Raw genomic sequence first — 22,243 nt, 5'->3', positions numbered from 1 at the left:
TCCTGCTGAGATGATAAGAGACTGTGCTGATAATACATGCCATCTTTCCTTTGGGGAGTTCCAAATACTTTTTGTATATTTTAGCCAAACATATTGTATATTTGCTAGAGAGTGAAGTTCTTTTCAAGGATAACTGCCGAAAGTGGAAAGCCATCTTGCTGAGTGAGGGGAGAACCCTTTAGGAGATGAACCTGGGAACAATGACAGCTGCCTGTCACCTGCTGGGTGCTTTTCGTGAACATGCTCCTGGGGTGGCTCTCAGGAGAGCACAGACAAAGGAGAGAGAGGAGAGGGCAGGGAGTGCTGTCCGGGCCTTCCTTGGCTTCTCACCTCTTCCCCCTGCCACATTCGACTCCCTCAGGTGTCCCCGCAAAGAGAAAGCTCTGTAGTTATTCTTCTTTTCTATCTTGAATGAATATTGTGACACTAGAATGCCAGGTCACTTGGGCTGTCATTCCCTGGAATCCAGGAAAGAAGGAGGGGACCCCTGCCCCTTGGATCGTCCACAGTAGCCTGGACCTTGACTGGCTCCCTCAGCCTCCATTTGGGGAAGGAAAGGGTAGTTTGGAAACTGAGACCTGGGTCGAGGACCAGACTCCAGGTCCATAATATAAATGAAAGGCAGAACCTGTCCCAGAACGTAAGACTCTCAATTCCCTGTTCAACAGATTTTATGCTTTTTCCCAGCTCACTGTGGCTGCGTCCCTTGTGGAATTATCTAAGTTTCTCATACTAATCTATTTTCCAATCCTGGTGCCAGGCCCAGGAGCTCATGTTCCCTGGGTTCTTTCTTTCAGATCTGCCTTTCGTTGCTACTTTGCTGCAGCAACTCCACAGAGACACCCTTGTTATTTGAAGGGGACAGTTCCTGATTGTACAAGGGGACCCTCCTGACGTTTGAAAAGTGTTAGCATCCCTGGGGCCAGGCACTAAATGCCCGTAGTGATCCCCTCATGAGTGTGACATGCAGAAGCACCCCGACTCAATTCCACATGCTCCGGGGGTTGGGGGGAGGGTAGCCCAGGTGAGAACCACTGCCAGGGGCTTGGACAGGCCCTTCCTCCACCATCTAGTCCAGGACCACCAGTGCCTCTTCTCGCCTGACCACATTTCAGTGGGAAGGATCCCCTAAATGATTCATTCGTTTATGTTCACCCTGCACATATTCCCAGAGCACCTGCTAACAGCTCCACACCCTGTTTGAGGAGCTGTAGATCCACCAGCCATTAGTCACCACTCACGTCTGCCCCTTCCTAGCTCTATCCTACCTTCATCTTTTTATTTGCACGTTACTTCATAAATGTCTTCCAGTCATCCCTGGACCTCTGTTCTGACTCCCTACCTGGGGACTCAGCTTGTCCAGGACAATATGACCACTTCTGCTTTGGCTTTTTTCCCTCTGAGACCCCAGAGCAATCATCTTCATGTAGTAGGAATTCAGTAAGTGTTGGTCTGACTGCGTGATCCAAGGATATGCAACCATCGCCAAGGGTATATTTCTTTTCTGTAATAGAGATAATGGTTCTGATGTGTCGTTTTTTCTAATCTGAAGATTCTATTTTGTCTGCCACCCACCTGTAATGAGGAATAGCGTGGGAAACATTGGTATCCCTGGTAAACAGTAAATTTGACATATGTCATGTCCAAGGAGAAGACTGACTCTGAGTGCCCCTTATTTCCTACATGCATCCTGAGGAAGCCTTGGTCTTCGAGGCCATGCTTTGAACCCCTCCCAGTTATGACTTCGCAGTCAGAGAAGTCTTTTTCTGCCTTCCGTAGACTCAGAGTGCTTGGCGGCGTAAGGCAAACAGGCAAAAAAATAGGACAGATGAAAGGAAAGTGAGTGCAAAACTGGGAGAATCTGAGGGAGCAATGGAGGCCTTCTTGTTTCCTTTTTCTTTTAATTTTTATATTATGGAAAATTTCAAACACACAAAAATTCCCAGAATACTATACTATTCCCCCAGTGTTCTTGTCACCTAGCTTCAACAGTTATCAACCCAAGACCATCTGATTTCATTTACCTACTCTCTCTTCCCTCCAATTGTATTATTTTATAATCCCAGCATCGTGTAATTGTATTCATAAATATTTCAATATGAATCTCTAAAAGAGTCTTTATAAAAACATTGCCACAGTTACGCTACTGTGTCTAAAACATAGCAGCAATCTCCTAATATCATCACGTAGCCAGTCAGTGTTCCAGTATCCAATTGTGATGCTTTTATCCGTAAATCTGAAAACCAGGTCCAAAATTATACCTTCATAGGAAAAGAAGCTGCAAAGGAACCAAAACAGATCTTTTCCTTACAGGAAAGTAGAATAAAGCAATGGTAAAAGGGAATTCCGGAAGTAAAAAATGAAATAGCTCTGATCAGTACCATGTCTCCTGAGACCTGTCCAACCTCACCTGTGGAGTATGTCCAGTCTCCTCAAGCTCACCCCCTGGTGGCAAGTGTGACCCATGGGGGCTCCCCTTAACTCTTCAGAAATATTCGTTTCCTAACACGAGAGGATTCTCTACTGTGTTATTAGTAGTTTCATATTTGGCCACCTGTCAGAAGTGTGGGTGACACAGGGTTTCTTTTTAAGTATTGATTGAGCACATAATTTTAAAGTCAGAATATTAAATAAACATCTCTGCCCTTTCTTCCAGCAGGCAGCCCAGAGAACGGCTCTCCACGCTCTGTCTGACAGGTACATTTTGTCATTTTTATGAACTATAAATTGCTTTATGAAACATTGAGCCCTATTTACTGTGGCAAATAATTCATAATCGGATTTTGTCCCTAAAGTATCTGTGAACTGGGATGTTAAACATTTTGCATGCTTCAATTTGTCATGCATGTGTGGAGTTTATTACTGCAAAAATCGCCTTGTTGTATTTCATAGAAAGTATGAAGAATCCCTTGTTGTACAGTGAAACAGGAGACAAGAAACTTGGAGGGAAAGTCCTGAATGGTGCAGTAAATTCTGAACTTTGGAATTGGTTGAGATCTAAGCTCATTTTTCAACAATAAGTATTTCATTTATTCTGGGGTGTTGTCTTCAGACTTCTTTTCCACATCATTTCCCCGAGAGCTATCTGTCTTCTGATGAGATTCTCTCTCGAACTTTACTTTATGCACGGAACCCAATTCATGGTGCTGTGCATGCCTGACTTTTGACTCCTTGCTCTGGCTTGTTTTTTCTAACTTGTGTTATTGAATGAGATATGTAAAGCTAATCAGTAAACATACTCCAGCTGTATTTCACATCTTCCTTTGCCTATAAGACTGTTTGAAAATATTTGAATGGGGATATATAAAGTTACTTTCTAGAATAGACCAGACCATCTCTTGGTTTGGGTTGGTTTTTGATTTCTCATTTGCCAAATTGTGTGTGTGTGTGTTTTAAAGAACCATCAGGAGGTAAGCATGAAGCTTAGTTTTCTCTCCACAAGTGAGGTTCTCACAGGGCTGGAAACAGCCGGAGGAGCTGTTCCCCTCGGCGGGCTGGCAGGCATCTCAACATTGTCTAGCTACCACCACCCCCCTCCCTTCCTTCCCAGTTCTTTTCTGTGGAATGAGCAATAACTGACTGTGTAAACCAGCTCAGTTCAGTGCTTCTCCAAGGTGAAACCTGTCACTTAGGCGAATTATCTGTGCTCATGGGTGAAAAGCGTTTTCTCAATGGTGGCAGACTGAGCCCAAGTGTTTTGATTTCAATTGAAAAGCCTTCCCCATGACAACCACACAAGCCTGTGGGCTCTAAGAGTGGCTGCCACGTGATCTTCTGGGGTTGCTTCTGGGATTTTCGCAAAAGCTGATAACTGTACTGCTTCTGAGGCCGTTGGTAGAAAGAAGAGAGACTCTGGATCACAACACACTTAAAATCTGACACATTAATTCTTTTCCTCTACATATTTCTTTTTTCCCTTTGACTTTTATTCTTCAGTGATTCCTTCAACAAAATGCATTGAGAAGCAAGAGAAAGCCCTCAGTTGACAATATTATGCCACTGCCAGTGGTGACGAGGTTTCTTTTTGGGGTGATAAAAATGGTATAAAATTAGATTATGGTGAAGACTTCACAACCCAGTAAATATACTAAAAACAACGGAATTGCATGCTTTAAATGGGTGAGCTTTATGGTATATAAATTACATTTCAATAATGCTACATATCTAGGCACAAAATATCTTTATAGACTTTGGTAGAATGAATCAAGAACCATTTTTAAAAACATGGACTCCCATTGAAGACATGATTGTAGGTACAAAGACAAGTCATCAGAAACTAGGACCGGTATATTCTAAGGCTTCTCCCCAAAAGATACAGGACTTTGTCCTGGGTAGAAAATGTGCATAGATTTTCATGATGAGCAACGCTATTACCTTTGACATTTTCTGATCTTCTCTCAAAAAGCCCCTCCTGAAGCCCAATAATTAATTGGCCAGTAAGTTAGTATCTTAGCCCTTGTTCTTAGATAACCACTTAGTGCAGATACTGTGAGGAAAAAAAAGTTCATTCCCTGGAAACAGAAAAACAGAGGTTCCCATTGTCACTGCTCTTCTAACGAATTTCCCTGTCTTCAAACGTAACTGAGCATTTCCCTCTAAATCTTAACAGTTTTTCTGTTCACAGTGGGAGGAACTCAGCGCCTTTCAAAGTAATGGGCTGACTTTGCCTACTATTTAAGCGATGCAGTTGTGTAAACTTCTCTGTGCTTTTCCTGGTTTATGTTTTCCATTAATTCAGGACCACTGGAGTATTTCCATGAGTGAGAAGTCTCTGTAATTGCCGGGCGATACAGTTAAAAGCCCTTCTTCAAAATAAGGACTTGTAACACCTACTGAATTAATTGGATTCATGTTTTCTAGTTTCTTAAATTAGAGAACGCTAACTTAACACATGACAGATGTCATTTTCTATCACATTACCTATTCTGTTGAATAAACTAGTCTTTTCTAGAAAATGAGGGATGTGGCTTTGGGTCCAACCACCATATGACTTGCCTAAATTTCTGTCTGTCCCCAGAACGACCTCAGGTTGGGAAGGGAATTGAGTAGAAATTCCCCTCCAGGTTGTGCCCTTCCCAAGGTAGAGATCTAGCCCCTGTATCTCTGGCTACTTACAGTCTGGTGGTGATCTATCATACATTCATTAACGCAGACTCTACTGGTTTCCTAAACTCTTTTTTCAGCCTGTTATCACCTCTTGATATAAAATTCCATAACGATTAGGCAGCAATTTTGTTTCTCTCCGAGAAAAAGAAAGAACACTTTTCAGGCCTTCAAAGCTGCTTCCTGAGTTCTGCGATTCTGGAGTTGGACAGAAAGCCCATGCTAGCTTGAGTCAGGCTACCATGTGACACTGAGGCATCCCACTGGTTTGCTCCTCTCTGGGCCCATGTCACTTCCATTTAACCTTATAACTGCCTAAGTACCTGGTGAACACAGGACGTGTGATCCAGAAGGAGAGCTATTTTGTCTCAAGATGTACAACTCGGTGATGAAATGGGATTCGCTTGACTAGGATTGTAGGGGCGATGTGAGTTTACACTGTAGGAAGCCAGTTGTCCTCTGCTTCCCCGTAAGAAAGCCTACCTTCGAGGCTTGGGGACCTGGCCTAATGGGACTAGATACAGGGAAAAGGGGTGTCGTTTCCCTCTATGAGGGCAGTAGAAATCTCATCCCCGTGGGGTGTCAGAGCGTAGAGGATATCCAGATATCTTCTGAAGGTCAGTCTTGTCTATCTTTTCATTGCTCCAGCTTCCTGGTTTCCAGGGGCATTCTAGCAGAAACCTAGCGTCCGACAGTTGCGATTGTAATGGTTTAAAGTTCAGTGAGTCCTCAGTAGTCAATACACAACCTTGACCAATTAAAACTCTGATATTGCCATTACTAAAATTTAAAAAGCATCTGTGGTCACTCCCATAGAAAACCTTTTGCCTTCTTTGACTTTGTCTGAGTGATGGGCTTATTGATGGTTCAGCCAAAATAGCCCAAACACTCCACAGATCCAAACAGGATCACGACAGCGAGGCAAATGTGGGCTTTGGCCCAACTAACCCGTGCCACCTGCAGCAATGGGAAGGGTGTGTGAAGGTGGGATGGTGGCTTGAGTTTTGTTCTTTTTTACTGCTGCCTGTAGAATTTTTTATCCATCTGTTTTATGCCATTGAGAGGCAGCTGGCCTACCAGAGGACTGCCAATGCCCCAAATAATGAAAAAGCAAGGCACCAGGGCAGGAAGAGGTGGCAAAATTCTCAGCAAGGTAAACCAATCAATTACTTTTTTTTTTTTTTTTTTTTTTTTTTTTGGTGGAAAGTAAAGTTTACTTTATTTTGGATGCCGGCAACTGGGGGGAGGTGCAGACTCGTGTCCAAAGGCCGACTCGCCCCCCCTCCCCCGACAACCAGCGGGCAAGAGCTTCCATAGGCGGAGGGAGGGTGGTACACGCAGAAACAGCACAGTCAGCTCTGACCGTCATCAAGAAATTGGTCATTGGTGGTCTGACCAGCACCATCTTGATTGTTTTAGGTACAGTTAACCTTCAGTTCCTGGGTCGGTTTGTTCCCATTTCCTTGAGGCCAGTTCTCGGAATTGTGGCAGCTTGTGTCATGGCTACAGTCTGGTCATCATGTAGTTCACTTCTTCCACCTGGTGAGGGTTTCAGTACCTGTAACCCGGCTCACAGGATGTGGCTCAGAATATTATCCAGAGTCCTTGAGAGGGAACTAAATGTCCTTGACTTTGCTTACTGACTAAACGGTTATCATTTTGTCCTGTTTGACTGCTTTTCTTTGCTTCTACGTTTTCTCACTTCTCCGATTAAACTTATTCTTTGGCTAAAGTTTTTACGCAGATAAAAGACAGGAGGATACGGGGGTGGGGGAAGGACCATAGGGTCCTGTTTCATTTCGCTCCCCATGGCCCTCTCCCCTGGCAAATGCCAAACCACTTTCTCTCTGTGAATTTGCCTCTTCGGGGTATTTCATAGAAATGGAATCCTGCGAAATGCACTCTGTTGTGTTTGGCCTCTTTCACTGAGCGTGTTTTCAAGGTTTATCTGTGTTGTAGCATATGTACTAGTAATTCATTCCTTTTTTGTCTTTTGAGATGTCTTATCAATTAATTTATTCTAAATTGCCAGTGTAATTTTTTTTAATTTCATTTTTTTATACAGCAGGTTCTTATTAGTTATCCATTTTATACATATTAGTGTATATATGTCAATCCCAATCTCCCAATTCATCCCAACATCACCCCCCCACCACCACCACTTCCCCCGCTTGGTGTCCATACATTTGTTCTCCACATCTGTGTTTCAACTGCTGCCCTGCAAACCTGTTCATCTGTACCGTTTTTCTAGGTTCCACATATATGTGTTAATATACGATATTTGTTTTTCTCTTTCTGACTTAACTTCACTCTGTATGACAGTCTCTAGATTCATGCATGTCTCTACAAATGACCCAATTTCATCCCTTTTTATGGCTGAGTAGTATTCCATTGTATATATGTACCACATCTTCTTTATCCATTCGTTCGTCGATGGGCATTTAGGTTGATTCCCTGACGTGGTTATTGTAAACAGTGTTTGGGTGAACATTGGGGTGCATATGTCTTTTTATAGGACCTGGAATTTTTTTTTTTAACCCTAGTCTCCCCATTTTATTTATGTATTTATTTTGGTTGTGTTGGGTCTTCGTTTCTGTGCGTGGGCTTTCTCTAGTTGCGGCGAGTGGGGGCCACTCCTCATCGCGGTGCGCGGGCCACTCTTCATCGCGGTGCGTGGGCCTCTCACTGTCGTGGCCTCTCTTGTTGCTCACAAGCTCCAGAGGCGCAGGCTCAGTAGTTGTGGCTCACGGGCCTAGTTGCTTCGCGGCATGTGGGATCTTCCCAGACCAGGGCTCGAACCCGTGTCCCCTGCATTGGCAGGCAGATTCTCAACCACTGCGCCACCGGGGAAGCCCCATATGTCTTTTTGAATTATGGTTTTCTCTGGGTGTATGCCCAGTAGTGGGATTGCTGGGTCATATGATAATTCTATTTTTAGATTTTTAAGGAACCTCCATGCTGTTCTCCATACTGACTATATCAGTTTACATTCCCACCAACAGTGCAAGAGGGTTCCCTTTTCTCCACACCCTCTCCAGCATTTGTTGTTTGTAGATTTTCTGATGATGCCCATTCTAACTGGTGTGAGGAGATACCTCATTGTAGTTTTGATTTGCATTTCTCTAATAATTAGTGATGTTGAGCAGCTTTTCATGTGCTTCTTGGCCATCTGTATGTCTTCTTTGGAGAAATGTCTATTTAGGTCTTCTGCCCATTTTTTAATTGGGTTCTTTACTTTTTAATATTGAGCTGCATGAGCTGTTTATATATTTTGGAGATTAATCCTTTGTCTATTGACTTGTTTGCAAATGTTTTCTCCCATTCTGAGGATTGTCTTTTTGTCTTGTTTGTAGTTTCCTTTGCTTTGCAAAAGCTTTTAAGTTTCATTAGGCCCCATTTGTTTATTTTTCTTTTTATTTCCATTACTCTAGGAGGTGGATCAAAAATGATCTTGCTGTGATTTATGTTAGAGTGTTCTTCCTATGTTTTCCTCTGAGAGTTTTATAGTGTCCAGTCTTACATTTAGGTCTCTAATCCATTTTGAGTTTATTTTTGTGTATGGTGTTAGGGAGTGTTCTAATTTCATTCTTTTACGTGTAGCTGTCCAATTTTCCCAGCAACACTTATTGCAGAGGCTGTCTTTTCTCCATTGTACATCCCTGCCTCCTTTGTCATAGGTTAGTTGACCATAGGTGTGTGGGTTTATCTCTGGGCTTTCTATCCTGTCCCATTGATCTGTATTTCTGTTTTGGTGACAGTACCATATTGTCTTGATTACTGCTTTGTAGTAGTATAGTCTGAAGTCAGGGAGTCTGATTCCTCCAGCTCCGTTTTTTTCCCTCAAGACTGCTTTGGCTATTCGGGGTCTTTTGTGTCTCCATACAAATTTTAAGATTATTTGTTCTAGTTCTGTAAAACATGCCATTGGTAATTTGATAGGGATTGCATTGAATCTGTAGATTGCTTTGGGTAGTATAGTCATTTTTACAATATTGATTCTTCCAATCCAAGGACATGGTATATCTCTCCATCTGTTTGTATCATCTTTAATTTCTTTCATCAATGTCTTATAGTTTTCTGCATACAGGTCTTTTGTCTCCCTAGGTAGGTTTATTCCTAGGTATTTTATTCTTTTTGTTGCAGTGGTAAATGGGAGTGTTTCCTTAATTTCTCTTTCTGATTTTTCATCATTAGTGTATAGGAATGCAAGAGATTTCTGTGCATTAATTTTGTATCCTGCAACTTTACCAAATTCATTGATGAGCTCTAGTAGTTTTCTGGTAGCATCTTTAGGATTCTCTATGTATAGTATCGTGTCATCTGCAAACAGTGACAGTTTTACTTCTTCTTTTCCAATTTGTAGTCCTTTTATTTCTTTTTCTTCTCTGATTGCCATGGCTAGGACTTCCAAAACTATGTTGAATAGTAGTGGTGAGAGTGGACATCCTTGTCTGTTCCTGATCTGAGAGGAAATGCTTTCAGTTTTTCACCATTGAGAATGATGTTTGCTGTGGGTTTGTCATATATGGGCTTTATTGTGTTGAGGTAGGTTCCCTCTATGCCCTCTTTCTGGAGAGTTTTTATCATAAATGGGTGTTGAATTTTGTCAAAAGCTTTTTCTGCATCTATTGAGATGATCATATGGTTCTTATTCTTCAATTTGTTAATATCGTGTATCACATTGATTGATTTGCGTATATTGAAGAATCCTTGCATCCCGGGGAAAAATCCCACTTGATCATGGTGTATGATCCTTTTAATATATTGTTGGCTTCTGTTTTCTAGTATTTTGTTGAGGAGTTTTGCATCTATATTCATCAGTGATATTGGTCTGTAATTTTCTTTTTTTGTAGTATCTTTGTTTGGTTTTGGTATCAGGGTGATGGTGGCCTCATAGAATGAGTTTGGGAGTGTTGCTTCCTCTGCAGTTTTTTGGAAGAGTTTGAGAAGGATGGGTGTTAGCTCTTCTCTAAATGTTTGATAGAATTCACCTGTGAAGCCATCTGGTCCTGGACTTTTGTTTGTCGGAAGATTTTTTTTTTTTTTTTTTTGCGTTATGCGGGCCTCTCACTGTTGTGGCCTCTCCCATTTGCGGAGCACAGGCTCCGGACGCGCAGGCTCAGCGGCCATGGCTCACGGGCCCAGCCGCTCCGCGGCACGTGGGATCCTCCCAAAACGGGGCACGAACCCGCGTCTCCTGCATCGGCAGGCGGACTCTCAAGCACTGCGCCACCAGGGAAGCCCTTGTTGGAAGATTTTTAAGCACAGTTTCAATTTCATTACTTGCGAGTGGTCTGTTCATATTTTCTGGTTTTTTCCAAGTTCAGTCCTGGAAGGTTATACCTTTCTAAGAATGTCCATTTCGTCCAGGTTGTCCATTTCATTGGCATACAGTTGCTTGTAGTGGTCTCTTATGATGCTTTGTATTTCTGCAGTGTCTGTTGTAACTTCTCCTTTTTCTTTTCTAGTTTTATTGATTTGGGTTCTCTCTCTCTTTTTCTTGATGAGTCTAGCTAGAAGTTTATCAATTTTGTTTTAGTTTTATTGATCTTTGCTATTGTTTTCTTTGTTTCTATTTCATTTATTTCTGCTCTGATCTTTATGACTTCTGTCCTTCTGCTAACTTTGGGTTTTGTTTGTTCTTCTTTCTCTAGTTCCTATAGGTGTAAGGTTAGATTTTTTATTTGAGATGTTTGTTGTTTCTTGAGGTAGGCTTGTATTGCTATAAACTTCCCTCTTACAACTGCTTTTGCTGCATCCCATAGGTATTGGATCGTCGTGTTTTTGTTGTCATTTGTCTCTAGGTATTTTTTGATTTCCTCTTTGATTTCTTCAGTGATCTCTTGGTTATTTAATAACGTATTGTTTAGCCTCCATGGGTTTGTGTTTTTTACGTTTTTTTCCCTGTAATTTATTTCTAATCTCTTAATGTTGTGGTCAGAAAAGATGCTTGATATGATTTCAATTTTCTTAAATTTACTGAGGCTTGATTTGTTACCCAGGATGTGGTCTATCCTGGAGAATGTTTCATGCACACTTGAGAAGAAAGTGTAATCTGCTTTTTTTGGATGGAATATCCTATAAATATCAATTAAATCTGTCTGGTCTCTTGTGACATTTAAAGCTTGTGTTTCCTTATTAATTTTATGTTTGGATGATCTGTCCATTGCTGTAAGTGAGGTGTTAAAGTCCCCTACTATTATTGTGTTACTGTCGATTTCGTCTTTTATAGCTGTTAGCATTTGCCTTATGTATTGAGGTGCTCCTATGTTTGGTGCATATATATTTAACATTGTTATATCTTCTTCTTGGATTGATCCCTTGATCATTGTGTAGTGTCCTTCCTTGTCTCTTGGAACATTCTTTATTTTAAAGTCTATTTTATCTGATGTGAGTATTGCTACTAGAGCTTTCTTTTGATTTCCATTTGCATGGAATATCTTTTTCCATCCCCTCACTTCCACTCTGCATGTGTCCCTAGGTCTGAAGTGGGTCTCTTGTAGACAGCATATACATGGGTCCTGTTTTCGTATCCATTCAGCAAGCTGTGTCTTTTGGTTGGAGCATTTAATGCATTCACATTTAAGGTGATTATCGATATGTATGTTCCTATTACCATTTTCTTAATTGTTTTGGGTTTGTTTTTGTGGGTCCTTTTCTTCTCTTCTCTTGTGTTTTCCACTCAGAGAAGTTCCTTTAGCATTTGTTGTAGAGCTGGTTTGTTGGTGCTGAATTCTCTTAGCTTTCGCTTGTCTGTAAAGACAAGAGAACTTTTGATTTGTCTGTCAAATCTGAATGAGATCCTTAGCCGATAGAGTAATCTTGGTTTTAGGTTCTTCCCTTTCATCACTTTAAGTATATCATGCCACTCCCTTCTGGCTTTAGAGTTTTTGCTGAGAAATCAGCTGTTAACCTTATGGGAGTTCCCTTGTACGTTATTTGTCATTTTCCCTTGCTGCTTTCAATAATTTTTCTTTGTCTTTAATTTTTGCCAATTTGATTACTATGTGTCTCGGCGTGTTTCTCCTTGGGTTTATCCTGTATGGGACTTTCTGTGCTTCCTGGACTTGTGTGGCTATTTCCTTTCCCATGTTCAGGAATTTTTCAACTATGATCTCTTCAGATATTTTCTCAGGTCCTTTCTCTCTCTCTTCTCCTTCTGGGACCCCTATAATGCAAATGTTGTTGCGTTTAGTGTTGTCCCAGAGGACTCTTAGGCTGTCTTCATTTCTTATCATGCTTTTTTCTTTATTCTGTTCTGCAAGCAGTGAATTCCACCATTCTGTCTTCCAGGTCACTTATCCGTTCTTCTGCCTCAGTTATTCTGCTATTGATTCCTTCTAGTGTAGTTTTCACTTCAGTTACTGTATTGTTCATCTCTGTTTGTTCGTTCTTTAATTCTTCTAGGTGTTTGTTAAACATTTCTTGCATCTTCTTGATCTTTGCCTCCATTCTTTTTCCAAGGTCCTGAGTCATCTTTACTACCATTATTCTGAATTCTTTTTCTGGAAGGTTGCCTATCTCCACTTCATTTAGTTGTTTTTTTCTGGTGTTTTATCTTGTTCCTTCATCTGGTACATAGCCCTCTGCCTTTTCATTTTGTTTGTCTTTCTGTGAATGTGGTTTTCGTTCCACAGGCTGCAGGATTGTAGTTCTTCTTGCTTCTGCTGTCTGCCCTCTGGTGGATGAGGCTGTCTGAGAGGCTTGTGCAAGTTTCCTGATGGGAGGGACTGGTGGTGGGTAGAGCTGGGTGTTGCTCTGGTGGGCAGAGCTCTGTAAAACTTTAATCTGTTTGTCTGCTGATGGGTGGGGCTGAGTTTCCTCCCTGTTGGTTGTTTGGCCTGAGACGACCCGAACCTGGAGCCCACCCGGGCTCTTTGGTGGGGCTAATGGTGGACTCTGGGAGGGCTCACACCAAGGAGTACTGCCCAGAACTTCTGCTGCCAGTGTCCTTGTCCTCACGGTGAGACACAGCCACCCCCCGCCTCTGCAGGAGACCCTCCAACACTAGCAGGTAGGTCGGGTTCAGTCTCCTATGGCGTCACTGCTCCCTCCCCCTGGGTCCTGATGTGTACAGTACTTTGTGTGTGCCCTCCAAGAGTGGACTCTCTGTTTCCCCCAGGCCTGTCAAAGTCCTGCAGTCAAATCCCACTAGCCTTCAAAGTCTGATTCTCTGGGAATTCCTCCTCCCGTTGCCGGATCCCCAGGTTGGGAAGCCTGACGTGGAGCTCAGAACCTTCACTCCAGTGGGTGGACTTCTGTGGTATATGTGTTCTCCAGTTCTCCCACCCCGCAGTTACGGGATTTGATTTGATTGTGATTGCGCCCCTCCTACCGTCTCATTGCGGCTTCTCCTTTGTCTTTGGATGTGGGGTATCTTTTTTGGTGAGTTCCAGTGTCTTCCTGTCGATGATTGTTCAGCAGTTAGTTGTGATTCCATCACTCTCGCAAGAGGGAATGAGCGCACGTCCTTCTACTCCGCCATCTTGAACCGGTCTCTCCCATTCTCCTTCTTATTCACACCTTATGTTGTGCCTCTCAAGTGTCTGTTCTTTGTACATATTATTGTACTAGATGGGGTAGAGAGAGGCAGAGAAGAATTGGGATAAATGGGCTTTGTGGGTCATTTCTAAGGGTGTGTCTTTGGTATCGACACTGCCGCATCACAAGTAATGTGGAGAATATGCAAAGTGCTGTTAGGAGAAGGCAGGATATGTGTGCAGCGTGTGAAGTGCCTCTGAAAACCATTAACTCCCCTGCCCGAGTAGTAAATAGTAGATAACTGTGATCAAAAAAAGGGTTCGTGTGATTTATCAAGCTGAGCAACTGTGCATCTGCAGAAGAGCCGGAGGTCAGTCTTGAAATCCAGAGCAAGGGGAGCACTAGGCAATTGCCAGATCTAAGAAGTTAATCATCCCCTTGGACCGCTTGCATCTGTCTCAGAGCGACAGAACTGCTGCAGAGCGAGCAGGGATGCTTTATAGCCACAGATCAGGAATTAATATTTTCTGTGAACCCTCCAGCATCATTTTCAGTAACTTGGGTTTTATAAAAATGGAGCATAATTTCATATGAATAAATCACAGTCTGCTAGAAAGAGGAGAAGCTGGGGGAAAAAAATTGTGCTTGACTTTAACAGAAAAACAAAAAAAGGAACGAGCAAGAAAGCCAACGTGAAAACAGTTGTTGAAGCCATGGCACTGGGAGGGTGCAAATGGCCATGTGGTTAAATTGTACATATAATCATCTTCTGAAATGTCAGCCTATGACTCCAGAAATGGCTACATTTTTACAGCCTTGGAGATGCATCACCAGATTGTAGCCTGTCTGCCCATCTGGCAATATCTCAGGTCCAAGATCCATTTCTACTGGAATCCAAACAACTGCCGTTGATTTATTCATTTGTGCCGCGAGGCTTTATTGAACACGTCCTGTGTGCACAGCGGGCACTGGGCTGGTGCCGGTGGGCAGTGGTAGGAAGTAGCCGTCCCTCTGCTCATGGCCTCCCCGACCACGGCTTTGCGAAGAGAAAGGCCTTGTTATTAGCCTCGTGCATCTGCTCACCTCAATTTCGCCCTTCCTCAAATAAACTTCACCCGTCAAATCTCCTCTTCCCATTAGGGAGAATATAATGAAGTTAAGTAAGTGAGGAATCATGTAAAATGAAGTGGGCACCTCCATGTGAGTGTGGCCTGTGTCTGGAAGTGGGGCTGGAAATGAACGGTCCCACGACCAGCGGGGAGGGCAGGGTAGGCATCTGATGGCATGGAGGGGGCTTTGCATTCAGCCTCGTCTTCCTGACTTGTCGCCATGTGGACCAGTTTCAGCCAAGACAAGGGAACATGCTGGGAGTGGCCACCAGCACCGAAGGGTGTCTTTCCAGGTCACATTTTACATACTGTCCCTGAAGTCTGAAGAAGAAAGTCACAGTTGCTAGGCACTGGTAATGGTTGACCTCTTCTCTAAGCATCCAAAAAGGGGACTTGGGGGACTTTTAAGAAAGTTTCAAATTTCCGACTTGGAAGATGACGAGGTAGCAGGAGGACATGTATCAGCCCCACCTTCGAGACCCACAGTGGTCTCCAGTCTCTCCAGTTCAGGGGCTTCTGATAAAGAAGTCTTTTTGGTAAAACTTTTTTAAAGAGCGTTAGAGTTTAGAAGCCCTATCTCATTGGCTATCTCATTTTATGATCCCACAATAACCCTATGAGGTAGAAAGGACCCATTTTACAGGTAAGAAAACTGAGCCTGAGACAGGTGATGGACTCACCCCAGGTCACAGGGTAGCAAGTGGCAGAGCTGGGACTAGACTCCAGGTCCTCTGACTCGTGTGGAGTAGAATTCTCTCATCCCCATCACGCAGCAAGGAAACAGGCTTGGATGGGGTCAGAGACAGGTGGCTCAGGCCACGTGTTATATTGTAACAAATAGCTTAGTCTGTACTAACACTTCGTTTCTGCTAGTAATTATAATGATCTGTACATTTCTTGCCTGGCTATCTTTTTATCCCTAGCACCTAGCACAGTTCCTGGCAGTTAGGAGACACAATAAGTTATTTGATGAATGAAAGAAAACAGTGAGCAAATGAATGCGTGAATCAGAACCCATGTCTTGTGGTTAAGCAATGGCAAATTTGCGCTTAAAATAGAAAATAAATTTCTGAAACTATGGCTGTCCGCCATTGCAGCAGACCATCTCAGGAGGCAGAGTTTGATGGTCAGGGACTTAAAAAAAAAACCCTTCAAAAGATTGAAAGCATCCGGTGCGATTCAATTAGAGTGAAATTAAATTCTTAGAAATCAGTAACCAGAGAGAACTGTAGGATGGCCGTAGGATGCCTTAGAGGAGTTTCCTGCCCGGAGATGATCCCTGGCTTCTCCCTGTGTCCCCCTCCCCACTCCTCATTGCTGTGCTTCCCACTGTGGACACGATTTAAGATGCTCTCCCATATTATCTCCACCAATTATTCATGTTTCTTTTTTTCCTTCCTTCATTTGATGCATATTTATAGTACGGACCCGCTACAATGGGTAAGGCGTCACATCAGCCTCTGTGGTAGACACGAAAATGCTTTACCCATGCATCCCACTCTCCAGGAGTTTACGGGCGGTAGCGGAAACATGCGCAGATCTACCGCGTGTATTAAATGTCAACGTGTGCTTGTGTGGTCCTGGGCCTTGTTAGTACAGCAGTGGCGCGTAGGTACACCACAAAGCATTTCACATGCATCACTTATCATTAATCCTCACGATAACCCACTCAGCCAGGAAGGAGGAATTCAATATTAGGGCCTTAAAGAGATGAACATTTATTTCGTTTCATTTTCCAAACACCCTCCCTAGAATCCTAGTGAATCCTAGTTGCTCTTAGCAACTTCAGTAACATCCTCCCACCGCATCAAGTTATAAAGAGATCACTGTCCCTGGGGGGATGCAGGTAGACCCGAAGACTTCTCAGAGCAGAGCAAGGGGCGCGGGGAGTGGGCATTTCAAGTAGCGTGTAAAGGAGGGGAGCATCAGGGGACCCAAGAGTGGAAAGGGGAAGAACGGCTTTCTCCGCAGACAGAACGAGCACCCTGAGCAAGGGAAGGCTGGGGGCTCAACAGGGGGCAGCAGGCCATTCGTTCCCCTGGGATGTGGGCATCCAGAGGGATAGGGGTCTGGGAGCCAGCTCTCCACACCCCCCCGCCCCAGTGCAGGAGGCAGGGGAGCCCGGCTTCTCTCAAACGTGGGATCAAGCCTCATCTTCCACAGAAACCTTAACTAACCAACTACCCTGACTCCTACGGTCCTGTTCCATCACTACCTCGTGGAATTGCTGGCATAGACCTGCTTCCGCCCTCTGCTCACTTTATGTGTGTTCTCAACAATGGGTGGAGAACAGGAGCCACATCGTGAGTATTAGGTAATACTGTATACGGAATGACTGCTCAGATGTAAGCTATTGTATATAGGATGGATAAACAAGGTCCTACCGTATAGCACAGGGAAATATATTCAATATCCTATTATAAACCATGATGGAAAAGAGTATAAAAAAAGCATGTGTAAAATACATGGAATCTAAAAAAAAAAGGTTCTGAAGAACCTAGGGGCAGGACAGGAATAAAGACACAGACGTAGAGAGTGGACTTGAGGACACGGGGAGGGGGAAGGGTAAGCTGGGACGAAGTGAGAGAGTGGCGTGGACGTATATACACCACCAAATGTAAAACAGATAGCTAGTGGGAAGCAGCCGCATAGCACAGGGAGATCAGCTCGGTGCTTTGTGACCACCTAGAGGGGTGGGATCGGGAGGGTGGGAGGGAGACGCACGAGGGAGGGGATATGGGGATGTATGTATACGTATAGCTGATTCACTTTGTTATACAGCCGAAACTAACACGCCGTTGTAAACCAATTATACTCCAATAAAGATGTTTTTAAAAAAAAGCATGTGTATATGTATATGTATAACTGAATCACTTTGCTGTACAGGAGAAATTAACACACGTTATAAATCACCTATACTACAACTGAAAAAAAAAAAAGAAGAAAGAATGCTCGATAATGACTTACTCAGTGCCTTTCAAACATGAAAGACCAAGAATTCAAATTATGCCACTCATCTCTGCTGCCATGATAAGGAGGGGGAAAAACTACCAAACCTCTGGCCCAGCTTTCCCTCATCTCTTCTCTTTTTTACAAGACGTCATGAAGCAAGCACGGGATTTTGCATCCTTGAGCTTGGGCTGGAACTTACTTTGGGCAAAGTATTTATCCATCTGAGTCTGAACTCTCACAGTTGCATAAACAGGATGGTGATAATGTCCTCCTTGTTAGGTTTATGGACAGATTAAATGAGGCGATAAATAGAAAAAGTGCTTTGTTAATCTATCCATACGATAGTAATTGCTCTTATTACATCACTAAGAAAATCTACTCATCAAGGTACCATGAGGTACTCTTTAAATCCTGCCAGGAAGCTTAAAAACAAAGAGAGGAAAATATGACAGAGTGGATTTAATTTATGAAACCATGAATAACTAAGAGTATGGAGCGTGTTTTTACCTTGACATTATAGAAAGCTAAATACCAACAAAGCCCAAGAACTAACCCTTACTATTGCTCGTTCCATCCCTACTTTGTAATAGGTTCTAATCTAGCCTGTTCTCCCATCAAAGCCTAACTGTGGGTCTCTGGGTCCTGGGCAAGTTCACCTCGACCCCTGAGGAGGCAGCAACCCGTGTCTCCTATGTCAGCATCTTACTTCACTTACCTGGAAAAGTCATCCTGGGTCATTTCCAGACACCTTTTCCAGGTGATCCCTGAAGAATTGGATTCATCTTATTAGTTTCAAAGTAAATCATCCTTATTTCAAAAGCAAACAGTGACTCTCAGATAACATGGGGGATCCCTGGTAGAGATCTGTTTGGGGGCCCTGTAAAGAGTGAAGAACGCCAACCGAGCCTCTGTGTGAGCTCTCTTCTGTAACAGGGCCAGCGGTACCCATGGACATTTACAGAAGTGGACACACTCTCCTTACTGCTTCTTCTTAACTGCCACCTAAGTGTCCCCGACCGCCCTTCGATGACTGTTAGCCCAGCTGACTGCATTAGCATCGTAAGCAAACGTAGGCTATCGAATCTAAAACTCAGCTTTTAAAAAGTTCCCTTAAGTACTGGGCTTCCCTGGTGGCGCAGTGGTTGAGAATCCACCTGCCAATGCAGCCAGTGCAGGGGACACGGGTTCGAGCCCTGGTCTGGGAAGATCCCACATGCCGCGGAGTAACAAAGCCCGTGCGCCACAACTACTGAGCCTGTGCTCTAGAGCCAGCGAGCCACAACTACTGAAGCCCATGTGCCTAGAGCCCGTGCTCCACATCAAGGAAGCCACCACAACGAGAAGCCTGCTCACCGCAATGAAGAGTAGCCCCCACTCGCTGCAACTAGAGACCCAACGCAGCCAAAAATAAATAAATAAAATTAATTTATTAAAAAAAAAAAAAAAGTCCCCTTAAGTACTAATCTCCACCACAAAACTTAATGGCTCTAGAGAAGACATTGAATTCTATCAGGTAAATAACACACATTTTAAAAGGTCCCAAACATGTATTTTACACAATAGAACAGAGCAGCCTGGAAGAAACTGTTAACAGTCTTTCGAGTAAATGAATAACAATTTGTATGAAGCCACTAATTACCTGTTAAGATCGTTTAGTGGGGTGGGGATGCCTGCAGGTTCTTGTGGACCTGCTGCCTGAGGTCTGGACAAGGAGGATGCAGCCTGGAGGGACCTCTGGGTGAAAGGAAGTGTTAACCCTTTTAGTCAAAGCCCACAGTTGCCAGGAACCTAAAGGAGCAGATGGTGTGATGCGAGCTGGGCATACTTAGCGGGGTTTAACCTCTTTCAAAAAGAATGAAAATAAACCGTTTATTATGGGATTATGTGAAATCATCTGTGTGAGACTTTTGAAAATTGTAAAGCACTATTGAATGTAAAGAATCTTTCATTCACTAAAAAAGAAAAAGAAATTTAAGGAATGGTAGTGGTGACAGCTGCACAACCATGTGAATATATTTAATGCCACTGAATTTTCCACTTAAAAACGGGTAAAATCATAAATTTTGTATGTGTATTTGCCACAATAAAAAAGAAAAAATGAGTACATCTCTGCATGTACTAATATCCCCAGGCCTTCAGGATGGTCCCTTCTCAAATGTCTAGAGTGGGAAGCCGGCGTCTCTCTCCCAGGTTTGAGGTGCTGGATTCCAGCCTGGGGATTTCTTCCTTCCTTCTCTGCTAGCAGAGGTGCCTCTGGTATCCTCTGCTGGCTAGACCCACCATCCCTCCCTTGCTCTTGTTACTGACTCAGATCCTTGGACTCTTTAATCAATAGAAGTTGATAAGATGACAGACAAGAAATTCAGGCAGGGCTTCACTGGGACTCGTGCTGCAGCACAAGGGAGCAAAAACAAGTAACAGGTGCCCTTGCTCGCTCCCCGAGGAGAGGGGACGAGCTGGTCTGTTAAGTGGGGTGAAAGTAGGGGTGGATCTGTGTGGGTGGGGGCCGGAGGCGGGGCTTAGGTGGTGTGCCCACCCGCTTGGTGATGTCATGTGCAGGGATAGTGTGCAGGACCCTGCTTTTGCTCCCGACAGCTCAGAAGTGGCACTTGGTTTGTGGCCTCTTGGTATCTTACTGTTCATAACTGCCCTGCCTCTGCATGCGTGCAGTTATTTTTAGTCCCTTATAGTTCCTTTGTATTCTGTTCTGGAGGAGATGTTTGTCCAGGTGCTAGCACTGCAGCCAAGGGTCCCAGGTCCCAGCCCACCTCCCTCCTGTCGCCAGGGACCTGTGGCTGCAGAAGAGCCAAGCTCACTGTCCACACCGCCTGGTTTAACCAGCCTCAGGAAAGGGACCAGAGGAACAAGACACCCCATGGATGGAGTGACCTAACAGTTAGGACCACCCCTTAGGTTACTAGCTTGGACCTGTTAACCGTGCACACGGTGTTCCTCTCTTCTGGGCTCGTTCCTTCAGACTAAGTTGATAGAGCTGCCAGTGGTAAAATATTTAAATAACAGAACTGGAAGTTTTTTTTGCTGGAAGGCTTTGTCTCTGTGTGTTACCCCTTTTGAACACTGTGTTGCATCACTTCTAGACCGAGGACGATGGTACCGTGTATGTCTGATGTTTGTTGTTCACTTAAGTTTAATGCATCCCCACAATTTTTTTTTTTTTTTTTTTTTTTTTTTTTGTGGTACGGGGGCCTCTCACTGTCGTGGCCTCTTCCGTTGTGGAGCACAGGCTCCAGATGCGCAGGCCCAGCGGCCATGGCTCATTGGGCCCAGCCGCTCCGCGGCATGTGGGATCTTCCCGGACCGGGGCACAAACCCGTGTCCCCTTCATCAGCAGGCGGACTCCCAACCACTGCGCCACCAGGGAAGCCCCCCCAAAAATTTTTAATGTATCCAATACATGAGACATCTCCAAGTTAAAGTTAAGAGAAATAAAAGACTGTGTAATGAGCATAGTTTTCAACATTTCTCAATACTGCCTGTTCCTTTTTAAAAATATGTATTGCTGGAGACACTACTTTGGAAAAGATCCCTGGTGTTCTCCTTACTTGCTGCAAGTAGTAAATCTTTCCTTTTCTTAAAAAGAAATATATACACACACACAATTTATATATATATACATATTTATATATAAACATATTTGTATATAGATCTGAAGTGGAATTATGCCTGTACATTCTTGAATAACTACTTAGATTGAATTAAGCATTTGCTGTCCTGCACTGAATGTCTTGATGATTGGTTATTAGTGGTCAGTTCTATTCAAATATTTAAACTGATTACACATGAAGATATAATGCAGTCTCCCCCGCGTTCCCCCTTTTTAAACTTTGCATTCACACTGACTCAGATCTGGGAAATTGAACTGAACGTAAAATAAACCCAAGAGCAACCAATCATATATTTTACAGGAAAAAATTCACAAAAGGTGCATATTTAATACCCATGTATATTTCTTAACACACTGAGGCCACTGTCTGTAGCTCTTTCACTGGTGTCTGTGCCTTTAGTAAAGGGAGGGCAGCTGGAGAAACATTTGTAGTGGGGTGGGTAGTTTTAAAACGAATAGATTAGTGGTGTTTTTTGTTTCGTTTTGTTTTGTTCAAAACCAAACTACTTAGCTGCTTTTGATGAAAGTTTATTTAAATCGTGACACCACAACTGTTTTTTGTTTTGTTTTGTTTTTAATCTCCTTTTAGTGGAGAAAACTGGCCAAAGCCCTGGAGCCTTCTTTCTCTGCTTTAAGAGCCTTTCAGGCCAGCACCTCTCCATCCCCCTTATTCCCTCCCAGACAGTCCCACCCAAGCCAGTTCGCTCTCAGGATGCTGAGCCAGCTGGAGCGAGTGCTTTCGGGATGCTGAGCCAGCTGGAGCGAGCTGCCCATCCTGCTGCTAACTCTGGGCACGGGGCCTGCCCCTCCGCCTCCGACCCTTCACCACTTGCCTCCTGTGACTCAGGCCTCTGGCGTCCTCCAGGGGCAGCCTTGGGCCAGCATTGGCAGGCTGGCCCGCTGGCTCTGCTGTGTTTTGGAGCCTGATAAGCTCCCCTGCTGGTGTTGAAAGGTTAACGTGCCCCCCCCCCCC

General features: G+C 43.7%; 1 protein-coding gene across 1 annotated transcript in view; it reads left to right on the top strand.

The window, feature by feature from the left end:
• The window catches only part of AFF3 (ALF transcription elongation factor 3), a gene marked incomplete at its 5' end in the record, with an annotated part of 199,717 nt that overhangs the window by 100,232 nt on the left and 77,242 nt on the right, over nucleotides 1-22,243 (top strand). The window contains one exon of the mRNA XM_007466896.1: nucleotides 2,660-2,697. Coding sequence (XP_007466958.1) covers nucleotides 2,660-2,697 — 38 coding nt within the window. The remainder of the gene's footprint in view (nucleotides 1-2,659; nucleotides 2,698-22,243) is intronic.

Source organism: Lipotes vexillifer, unplaced genomic scaffold (assembly GCF_000442215.2).
Source record: "Lipotes vexillifer unplaced genomic scaffold, Lipotes_vexillifer_v1.1 scaffold28, whole genome shotgun sequence".
Lineage (NCBI taxonomy): Eukaryota > Metazoa > Chordata > Mammalia > Artiodactyla > Lipotidae > Lipotes > Lipotes vexillifer.
This window is presented reverse-complemented; position numbering and strand designations above follow the sequence as displayed.